The sequence below is a fragment of the Heterocephalus glaber genome, unplaced genomic scaffold (genome assembly GCF_053883595.1).
Source record: "Heterocephalus glaber isolate CG9 unplaced genomic scaffold, H.glaber_assembly_v1.0 deba00001463, whole genome shotgun sequence".
Classification (NCBI taxonomy): Eukaryota; Metazoa; Chordata; class Mammalia; order Rodentia; family Bathyergidae; genus Heterocephalus; species Heterocephalus glaber.
Window position 1 is genome coordinate 9,840,660 of NW_028258310.1, and position 10,855 is coordinate 9,851,514.

The 10,855-nt window shown below is 38.8% G+C and overlaps 1 protein-coding gene across 2 annotated transcripts in view; it reads left to right on the forward strand.

Moving 5' to 3' along the window:
* The window catches only part of Dctn4 (dynactin subunit 4), a 34,681-nt gene extending 27,344 nt beyond the window's left edge, over positions 1-7,337 (forward strand). For both annotated transcript variants that reach the window (XM_004854433.4, XM_004854434.4), the window contains 2 exons: positions 1,177-1,274; positions 4,816-7,337. In XM_004854433.4, coding sequence (XP_004854490.1) covers positions 1,177-1,274; positions 4,816-5,029 — 312 coding nt within the window. In that variant the 3' untranslated portion in view covers positions 5,030-7,337. The remainder of the gene's footprint in view (positions 1-1,176; positions 1,275-4,815) is intronic.
* Positions 7,338-10,855: the final 3,518 nt, after the last annotated feature.

The following is a 10,855-nucleotide window of genomic DNA, read 5'->3' on the forward strand; positions in this document are numbered from 1 at the left end:
TGTATACTCTGTTCATTGTACCTAGAATGCCTCCTGAAGGTCCCTTTTTCTCTAGCATGTATGCCCTTTCATTTGTCAGGATTCATGTGAAGCATCACCTCCTTTTGAAAGCAGGTACAAGTATGTCTTTTCTAGATTCCATCTCCCCACATAAAGTATACATAACACGTACTAAAATCATGATTTTTACTTACAGGTTAGTTGAATAAATGAAATATGGCCTCTGTATTTTGTTATTGAGTGATTTCTCTAGTACTGGAAATTTTAGGATAAGAATTTTAGATCCTGAACTACTAACCCATAATTCAGCATGATACTCATAACTAAAATTGATAGAAAGGATGCCTATATCTTTAGCTGTTATTCAAATAATCTTATTAGGGAATGTCTTTATCTCTTTTTTTCTTTCTACTCTTTTATGATTTATTTCACTTACCTAGCATCACCTCTGAGGAAAGATGGGATTTATCGGCCTTGCTCCTTTTTAAAAATCACATTAATAGGCAGCTCCAGTTAGGAGACAGAAATGATTGCTTGGTATATATATACCCAGCTTGAAAATTTGCAGTCTTTCTCTCTTTATACCAGCCCTGCTACATTTGTGTGCATAATTAGAAATATGGCTGGAGTTGTTTCTGTTAGCCTCTGAGCAAATTTGAAGCAGCATAAAAATAAGTCTAAAGAAAACATAACTCTTTTCCATGACCATAAATATACCCAGTTGTCCCTGTGTTGAAACTAATGTTTCTCTTTAGTGTCTTTCTTTTTTTAAAAAAAAAAAAAAGGTGTGAACTTTTTAAAAAAAAATTTTAAATACACCAGACACTCATGTACTTCTCATCCCCCTAAGAAATAAAACCGTAAAATAAATACAAAAAAGAATTTAAAATAATATGTTAAAGACACAAATGAAGTGCCCTGCATTCTTTCTGGTTGAATTCTTTTTTGTAGTCCTATGGAGCAAGCACTTGACTTTATCATTCCCAAAAGTTTCTTCACTCTGTATATTTAGTAAGAATATCTGTATTCCTAGGCACTGTTTTTAACCTCCATATGTAAATAGTATAATGTCGTATATGTCTTGAAAGTTGCCACTTAAATACTTGGCCATGTTCTGTTGAGTGAATACCCTACAGCACACCTGTTCCCGCTGAAGCAGGCTCTGTTGCTCTCCAGGTGGTGGTGCCTCCCAGAGAGCTTGTGTTAGCTGGCAAGGATGCAGCAGCAGAGTATGACGAGTTGGCAGAGCCCCAGGACTTTCAGGATGATCCTGAGTGAGTGAGCTTTTTGGTGATCATCAAGTAACAATTGGCTAATACAGGATGCTCACTTGTATATCTCCTTTTCTTATCTGGATTGTTAAATATAATACTTTTTTCTTATAAAAATAATTACTATATAAAATGTGGGATATATATCTAGTAAAACTATCCCACTGTCAGAGATGAACACTGTTACCATTTTGGTATTTGTCCTTCTGGATACTTTTTCCATCACTGAGAATATTCTGTGAACGCTTTTTAGCCTTTGTTTTTCACTTAAATATATATTCTCGAATGTTAACAAAACTTTATATTCTTAGTTATAGTAAACAAAAAGACTAGCAATAATACTGTGGTCAATTAGATTTTATACTGAAGACACATTCTATCCAAAATACCTATTTTAAATTTTTAATACAATATTTTAATATAAACATCTGTCAGTTATAGACAAAGATAATTCCCAAAGTACATGCTGTCAGAATGAACTTTGGTAACCAGAAATGTAAAACTGCAAATAACTGACAAAATAATGTGCTATTTTTATATTGAAATAAAAAAGTAGTGACACCTTCTAGTATATTTTAGGGTACTAAAAGTCTAACAGACTTAAGGGACAAGCCAGTAGATGTTGTATCACTTGAAATTTCAAATGAATTACATTCTTACTACAGGCTTTGCGTGCTGTATGAAAAGCAGAATCTCTTTTCCTTTTCTGATTTTTTTAAAAAACTCACGCTCTTTTCCATACATCGACATAAACAATCTTTGGACACTAAATAAACTTTCCCTAACAAGTGGCCCGAGCATGTGTCATTTAGCTTTATAAAATATTAGATTTTTTAAATAATTATATTGAGTGAATTTTGTCCTTGGCATGGAGGAAGCTGATTTTTTTTTTCCAAATGAGATGGTTACCTGTTTCATTTTTCCCCATTTAAATCCCTTTTCCTTGTACAGTCTATAAACTTGCTATCCTTTCTTAAAAATAAACTACTACTAAAGTGGAAAAAAAAAAAAGAATATTCTGTGAATGGTTTTTTTAGCCTTTGTTTTTCACTTAAATATATATTCTTGAATGTTAACAAAACTTTTAAAGTGTATGGGTTTTTTTTGTTTGGTTTGGTTTGGGTTTTTGCTATGTAGTTCAGGCTGGCCTTGAACTCACTATGTAGCCCAAGCTGGCCTCAAACTCAAAGCAATCCTCCTGCCTCGGCCTCCTGCATCCTGGGCTTACAGGCTTGTCCCACCATACCTGGCTTCAAGTGTATGATTTTTATGGTTGTGGACAGGATACATCATTCTGTCCCTATACATTTATCATTAGGTTTGTTTCTACCCCCTTAAAATAATTAATAGATTTTACTGTCTCTAACTTAGTAACTGAGAAATAACAAAACACTTTGAGCTTGGTGAATCCCAGCGACTAAAGAGTCTGAAGCAGAAGAATAGCAAATTTGAGATCAGGCTCACAAACAGTGAGACCCTGACTCGAAATTTTTTAAAAATTAAATAAATAAGGGCTGGAGATGTAGCTCAGTGGTAGAATTACCTTGGTAAGGAATGCATTAGTCAAGATCCAGTCTAAAATTATATCTATGTTTTAAACAGAGAGAATTTCATAGTAAAGGATTGTTGCCTGGTGCAGTGAGGCACTCCTGTGTATAATCCAAACACAGGAGGATTGCAAGTTCAAGGCCTGCCTGAACTATATATATATAGCAAGACCTTTTCTTAATAACCCCTGTTAAAAAAAAAAAAGTTAACGAGATAACATGTTAAAAAGAACTTTGAAGTTCCTATGAAACAGCTAACATCTCTAGGGCTTTGAGGACAAAAGGAAGTAGTTAGAAATTTAAAATTCAAACTCGGGAGCTGGGCGTGGTGCCACACACCTGGAATCCCAGCAATTGGGAAGCTGAGGTAGGAGGATCGCAATGAGTTCAAGGCCAATCAGGACTACCTAGTGAGTTCATGGCCAGCCTGCATTACATAGCAAGACTTTGTCTCAGAAAACAAAACAAAAATTCCAACTAGAAGAGGGAAACTGGAAGCTTCCAAATACAAAGTAACATTAATCAATGGTAATGCTAATTATGGTGATTTGTGTACACATTATGTACATGTATTGAAATATCACCCTGTACCTCATGAATATGTGGTTTTTAATGTGTTAATCAAAAAATTTTAAGAAGTGTTTGAGGTAGAAGTTCCAGCTACCCTGATTTGGTCTTTTTTTTAATCTTTATTGTCTACATGTATTAAATTATTGCACTGGCCCCACATAAATATGTACTATTGAAATAAGTTAATGATGGGCCGGGGGTATAGCTCAGCGATGCCGTACCTGCCTGGCGAGCATAAGGTCCTGAGTTTGATCCCTGGTACCAAAAAAAATAAAAATAAAGAATGAAATAAGTTAATGAAAAATAAGTAAAGAATTATTAAAATTCATGAGCTTGAAGGAGCCCCGGGGAGCCAAAACTCAAGACTGCTAGGAAAGCAGGGAGGAGATATGTGCTGCTGGCATCTCCGAGTGGCAGAAGGGTGGGATGATAAAGCTGATCAGGCAGGAATTGGAAAACCAACTGGATACTGCCGTTTCCTGGGTGAAGAAGAATAGCTGGGGTGATCCCCACAAGAACCATGAGCAAATGCAAAGCTGAGGAAGGACTAAGCTTCTACCATCTTTTAGAGCTTTAGAGTCTCCTGTTGATAGAACCTAGCAGGGAGCCAGCCTCTGGAGCAGAAGTGGATGTAGCGGAATCCTATCCAGTAGCTTGATAAACTACCACAGGGGACATTTAAGGTTTTTAACAGAATGGGTAAAAGACTATCTCAACACAATATTGGAGAGAGGACATAACATGGGGTGTGTTGGAAAAATAAAATGAAGGAAAGGTAAAATTAGTACAGTGATTACTGAACTTCAGTTAACTTCAGAGAACACAGGACAGGTGTTTTGTTATTCTATATTATTCCCACCCCACCCCCAGAGGATCTCTTTAAAAAATTGCCACTCACAAACAAAGATAAATGTAAGGGAATGTTCTCACCACATGATGTATAATAAACTACGCAGCAACTGCAGTGTACTGCAGTTGTGGTAAATTCATGATCAGATGCTGTGCAACCATTACATAGAATGTAGATTTATATATTCCAATATGGAAAGGTGTTCGTGATAAAACAATTTTTTTAAAAGCAATTTACAGAATATGTCTCATTTGTGTTAAGTATACAGAAAAATGTAAGCTTACAGAAAAGTATCTGATAGATTAAGAACCAAAGTGTTTACAGTTTATCTCTGTATGCTGATGCCAAGAATAAGGGGAAGGATTTACCTTTTCTCAGTTGAATTTGTTGTCTACATTTACTTTTGTAATATTTAGAAAATAAAGAGATAGGTATTTTGCTGGAGAAACTTTAGTGCTGATAAACAGGATTTGATGGTCCTATCTTACTAGAAATTTACTTTTGTGCAATGTGCCTGTCATTTTCAATGGTCTGGCTAATGTGTGATCTAGCTAATCTCTGCTTATTCCTTCCATAGCATCATAGCCTTTAGAAAGGCCAACAAAGTGGGCATTTTCATCAAAGTCACCCCGCAGCGCGAGGAAGGCGAAGTGACCGTCTGCTTCAAGATGAAGCATGACTTTAAAAACCTGGCAGCTCCCATCCGCCCCATCGAAGAGAGTGACCAGGCAACAGAAGTCATCTGGCTCACCCAACATGTGGAACTCAGCTTGGGTCCGCTGCTTCCTTAAAAGTTTCCCTGGTGGGCAGATCCCACCAGCAACATTACCACACAAACCCGTGTTACAGTGTGGAAGCTGCTGCTTCCTTAGACCTTGTTTCTAACGATGTACCCATGCACTACTGAGTCTTCTTCCTAGGAGCAGGAGCATAGCCAGGCATTGGGAACAGGGTAGCCACTATTCCTCTTGCTCTCTCCTCTGTTGGCACCAGTAAGTCTGTGTCTCCCTCGTTCTGCCCTACACGTTAAGTAACAACAACATAGTTCCATCCCAGGAAAGGGATGGCTGTTCCTCAGAGAAACTGACCATACTCTCTGTCAGTCTCCTCACAAGGATCAGTCTGACAGATGAGACTTACAGTAATAACCTAAAGCTTGACCTGCTACTTGTCCAGCACTGGTCTCGGTGTACTGACTGCTTTCTGCATTCCATGAAATACAGCTGGGCAGTCTAAAGCATATCCCTTCACTCATCATCATGGCTGTCATTTTGCCACAGATTTCCACATAGCAGAAAAATAGAACTGTCACATTGTCTAGTTTTGTGATGATGGGAAAACCTGTAAAATTCTTAAGGCATTCTTTATTTACCCTCTTCTAAGTGAATACAGGACACTCATTTATCAGTTGCTCTTAAATGGTTTCTCAGTAGAGTATGGAACTTTATCTTTTAATAAAAAGTTCAGAAGTAGTTACATGTCCTGTCAAGTCAGGCATAGTGGCACAGGGGTGTACTCCCCAGCTACTTGGGAGGTGGAGGCAGGAAGAGTGGAAGTTCAAGGCAAGCCTGAGCAACTTGGGGAGACCTTGTCTCAAAATGAAAAAGTGGTGGGAATATAGCTCAGGAAGGCCTGAGGGACAAGTTCATTTCTGGAATGCAGAAAATATTTTTAAAGTTAGAATTTTAGCATGATCTGAACTAATGGGTTTTCCACTGATTTGAAAGGGAAATTAACTATTATAATCTCTTGCATCCCAAACTGGATATTAAAAAAATGGACTTTTCCTCTTACAGAGTTTAAGACTTTTGTCCTGTGGTTTATCAAGTAAGACCATTCTGATTGTAAACCATAACATAGTTCTACAAGTAGCCCAGAATGCTGGCCTAACAGCAGATGCACTGTTTTTACTTGGATACTGGAGCTGAGTTGCTAACCTTAATTTCTGTGATGTTTTCTAAAACAAGACTTTGCAAAGTAGACTGTCAGCTACACACCATGTGTCTTTAAAAGTATTCTTAGTGGCCAGTGGACTTTTGAGGAAAAGATAAATTTCCTGATTATCCTTATTTTGTATAAGTCTGTAGCTTAAAAATACTAAGACATATAATCTAGAATACATGTAGGACATGGTCCTTGTCAGCTCCCCTTGAAAGATGAGGCTATTTAGGAAGCTTTTGAAAGACCCTAAATTGTACTCTTAAGGTCAAACCAATTTTATGAAGAAATATTCCCACAGAGTAATACATGCTGCAGTATAAGAAAAAAATACTCATCTTTAATATGGTAAAAATTGAAATTTAGCCTCTTAGGAGTCAGGGCAGGGAAATGGGTAACTAATAGTTTTGCAGACTGTAGAAAGAGCTTAGTTTTTTGTGACCCCACAGAGTGTCAGTTTCCATTTCACTGCATGCTAGACCCTGCTGTGAAACCACTGCTGTTTGCATACTGGCCAGTGGAAGAGGTGGGCGTGAGTAGAGGACAGCCTCATACGTTTACACATTTGCATGGACTGTAAAGAGTTGTGTGTCAGGCCTTTATGGCATGAAGCTGGTATTTGAAGTAATGGATCTCATCACTCCCATGTGATACCAAAACCCAAAAAAGTTTAATTAGTTTTTTCTTCAGAAGCCAAGTTAACGTGCAGAATAACAGAGCTATTGGTTTCAATTTCCTCATGATAGGTTTTAGCACAAGACGGTGTTCTCCTTAAAAAAACTGGTACCACATCTGCAACTGGTGAATTACGAATTTCATCTGTTGCCTTTTTTATATTAGAATAGGTGCAAGGTTTTTAACACTGCTCAGTGTGCACCCACACAGGAGAGTTAGATGTCATTAGCACTTGAAACTACACTTTTGGAAACATGAGCCTAAGTTAATTTGGATTTGTGATTTGATTTACTCACCAAAGTTATCTTTGGTTCAGAGCACATACGATAGGCATACTGAGCTAAATGTCATGCGTATTTGTAAAGAAACATCTTTTTTGGTCCCTTTTGGGAATGAGAGGCACTCCTTAACCTTCATGAATGACAGGTTGTTGTTTTGCCTTATTGCTTAGTTTAATGTAGTAAAATAAAGCAGACAAAGCTTGAATGTGTCTTGGTTTCTTTCATGAATACTGATTGGAAGGAGCATGGCTCAGAGTCCACACATAGGGTGGGGTGAAGTGAGTTGGTAGATGAGTCATTAGACAGGCTCCTTCCATTTCTTTACATGAACTCTAAGGTAAAACTTTATGGGGGATACCTCACTGTAACATTAGATAGGTGGATACTGCTTGAGTGCCTTATCTAATGTCCTCAGAACCAGTACATAAATGTAGTTAGATGTCTACCAGGCTGGGTCATGACAGCCAAAGATTCTTCAAGTATACAGAATGGTCCCACTCCCAGAGGTAGCCATTCATCCAGCATCTTCTGTACACACACACCTGCTCTTTCCGTCCTGCTGTATGAGTTGTGTATGCCCCTGCCTGAAGGCAGCCCCACTTCTTAACACTCAAGCTCATCCATGTTATTCAAGGACGTCAGCAGTTCCCTTCCTCGCCTGTGTCACTTCTATTACCATTTTATGATTCAGTTCATCTTAAAACGATCTCACACTCTTCTGTGCCACCCCAATGCTCAGCCCATTCCAGTTAGGCCGTCACCCTCAACCCTTCTCGCAACTGCCCTTGTCAAGGTCACAACCTGTCTCCACACTGTTAACTATAGTAGTTCTCAGATCTTACCTATGTAATTTGTCAGTAGCATCTGACAGTTGATCTCTCCTAGTTTGAAAGACCGCATCATTTCCAGAACACAACATGACAGGTTTCCCTCTACCTCCCGGGAAACTTTTCTTCAGTGTCATTTTCTAGTCCTCATCGTCCCAACCTTACAGTGTTCATACATCTCATTTCTTACACTTTTCTCTCTATACTTTCTTGCCCAGTTTTCAGGCCATCTCCCATATTCCAATACCTTCTCTAGAATATTCACTAGAAGTCCAAAACCACAGTCTAGATTTTCTCTCCCATCTGTTTCTTCTGCAGTGGTAACTAATTAAATGGCAACTATATCCTTTCAGCTTGAAAGTTCTCTCAGATTATGCATAGCTAGCACTCTTGCCACACGCAGCTCTTTGCTCCAATGTTGCTTTCACTGACCACCCTATTCCAGGTCAGCATACTAAACATACTCCCCATCCCCTTCCTTTGCTTCACTTTCCTCCACAGCGCTCAGTGGTCATTGTCCAACGCACCTGGTACACTTGTTTATTTTCTGATTCATAATTCTAGAACATAAGATCCATTAAGACAGGGATTTTTTTGTCTTTAATTACGATATCTCCAAAACCTAGAACAATCCCTGGCAAAGAGTAGGCACCATATCTTTGTTGAATAAATCAGCATTATCACTCTTTTCCTCTTTGTCTCTGTTGATACATTTCAGACATTTTTAGAGCAATTTTAGTGTCACAGCAAAACTGAGTGGAAGGTACAGAGACTTCCTATATACCTCTTGCCTCCACATATGGGCAGCCAACCCATTGGCTACATATGGCACCAAAGTAGTACATTTGTTACAGCTGATGACATCATTGGAGCCCAGAGCCCATCTTTTACATTAAGTTCATTTAGGTTGCACTTCTATGGGTTTGGACAAAGATATATTATATCCACTATTACAGTAGCATACTGAGTAGTTTCACTGCCCCAATAATCTGTTCTATGCCTGATTATCTCTTCCATACCCCAACCCCTGACGACCACTAATCTTTTTATTGTCTCCATAGTTTTACCTTTTCTAGAATGTCATAGTTGGAGTCACACAGTATGTAGCCTTCTCAGACTGGCTTTCTTCTCTTAGTGATATATACCAAAGGCTCCTCTCTGTCTTTTCCTGGCTTGAAAGCTCATTTCTTTTTAGTGGCTGCTGATCTTTTATCGTTTTTTATAAACAATATACTTTGCCTCATTTTGTCAGAAATATTTTCTTCCTGACTTTTTCTCGTTCTGGTGTTTTCTCACCTAGAATACCCCTCCCTCTCTGTACCGCCAGTATTACTTCTATCTAAATGTAATCTTAATCCACAACACTGCACCTATGCAGAGCAGGAATCCCTTCTTGCAAGATGGGGTTCTGTAGGTGGATACTACTTTACTACTGCAAACTCCCTGAAAGCTACATCTAGGCCCCTTTATCATCTGCTGCTCCTACACTGCATTCAAAGATGAACCTAGAGCAAACTCCAAAACACAGACCTAAATTGCTTTCTGAATCGCAATCCAATCATGCACCACATACTACAATTTTGGTTAATAATGAGCTGAATCTATGATGGGTCCCACAAGATTATATCACTTAGTGATAGTCGTAGCCATATTCACTTGGGTAGGCACACTCTATGACATTTGTGCAATGACAAAAGTGCTTAATGATGCATTTCTCAAAAGATATTCTTGTTCTTAAGTAATGTATGTACCCTAGCTTCATCTTCTGATGGTCAAGAACATTAACAATATAGAGAAGTATATTTCACAGTGTGCATTACCTACATACACAAAGTAACAACTTTAAGTGTTAAGTGAAAGTAACATTAAGTAATCTAGAATAAATACTCTGAGAGTTGTTTGTTTCTTGTTTTTCCCTCAGTAGTGGGACTGAACTCAGGGCCTCTCCCAGCAAGGCAAGTGCCCTACCACTAAACTACCCCAACTGTTATGGCTTATATCTAGATGTCCCCCAAAGCCTCATGCACTCATCAGTGGGGCTTTGGGAGTGAGGGGTTCATGGCCGTGATCCTGGATTAGTCCATTGATTGGTTTAGCAGAGCTCTGGGTGTAAGTGATAGATTTACTGGAGAAGTCTCACCCTGGGGGGTGGGTGGCACCAACAATAGGTTTGCAGCCTGGATGGAATAAAAAGGAAAAGGAGGAAGGCTCACTGCTTCCTGCCTGCCATACCATGGACCATTTCTCCTCTGCAATGCCCCTCTACCAGTGCCACCCTGCCTTGGAGCCAGCTGACTGTACTGAAACTTCTACACACTGAGTTAAAATAAACCTCTCTTCCTTAAATTTGTGGGTATTGGGTATTTAGTCCCAGCAAGGAGAAAGTAACTAAGAAAGTAACTAGCCCCTCCGCCAACATACACTTCCAGCTATAAGGCTTTTATAGGTTAACAGTAGCACTTGCTAAATAACAATGTTTTATTTTCATTGTACTTGTTTGTTTGGGGTACCAGGGATTGAACTCGGGACCTTGCACTTGTGGGGCAGGCAGCGGAACCTCTGAGCTAAATCCCTGGCCCCCATTGTACTTGTTTTTAAGAACTCTAGTAAGCATGTGATACTTTCTACTTGCAGAACTGACAGAAACTTTCCTTTTAAAATAAGTCACATGAGCCAGGTTGTGACTCATGTACACCTAATCCCAGCACTCTGGGAGGCTAAGGCAAGAGGACTGCAAATTCTAGCCAATCCTGGGCAACTTAGTGAAACCTTGGCTCAAAATAATTTTTAAAAAAAATTTTTTTAAGCGCTGGGAGGTAGCTAGGCACAAACAAAGTAAAAGGTTGACTCTGCCATTCCGCAGAAGCTTATGCCTACAATTTGGGTATCTGTAAAA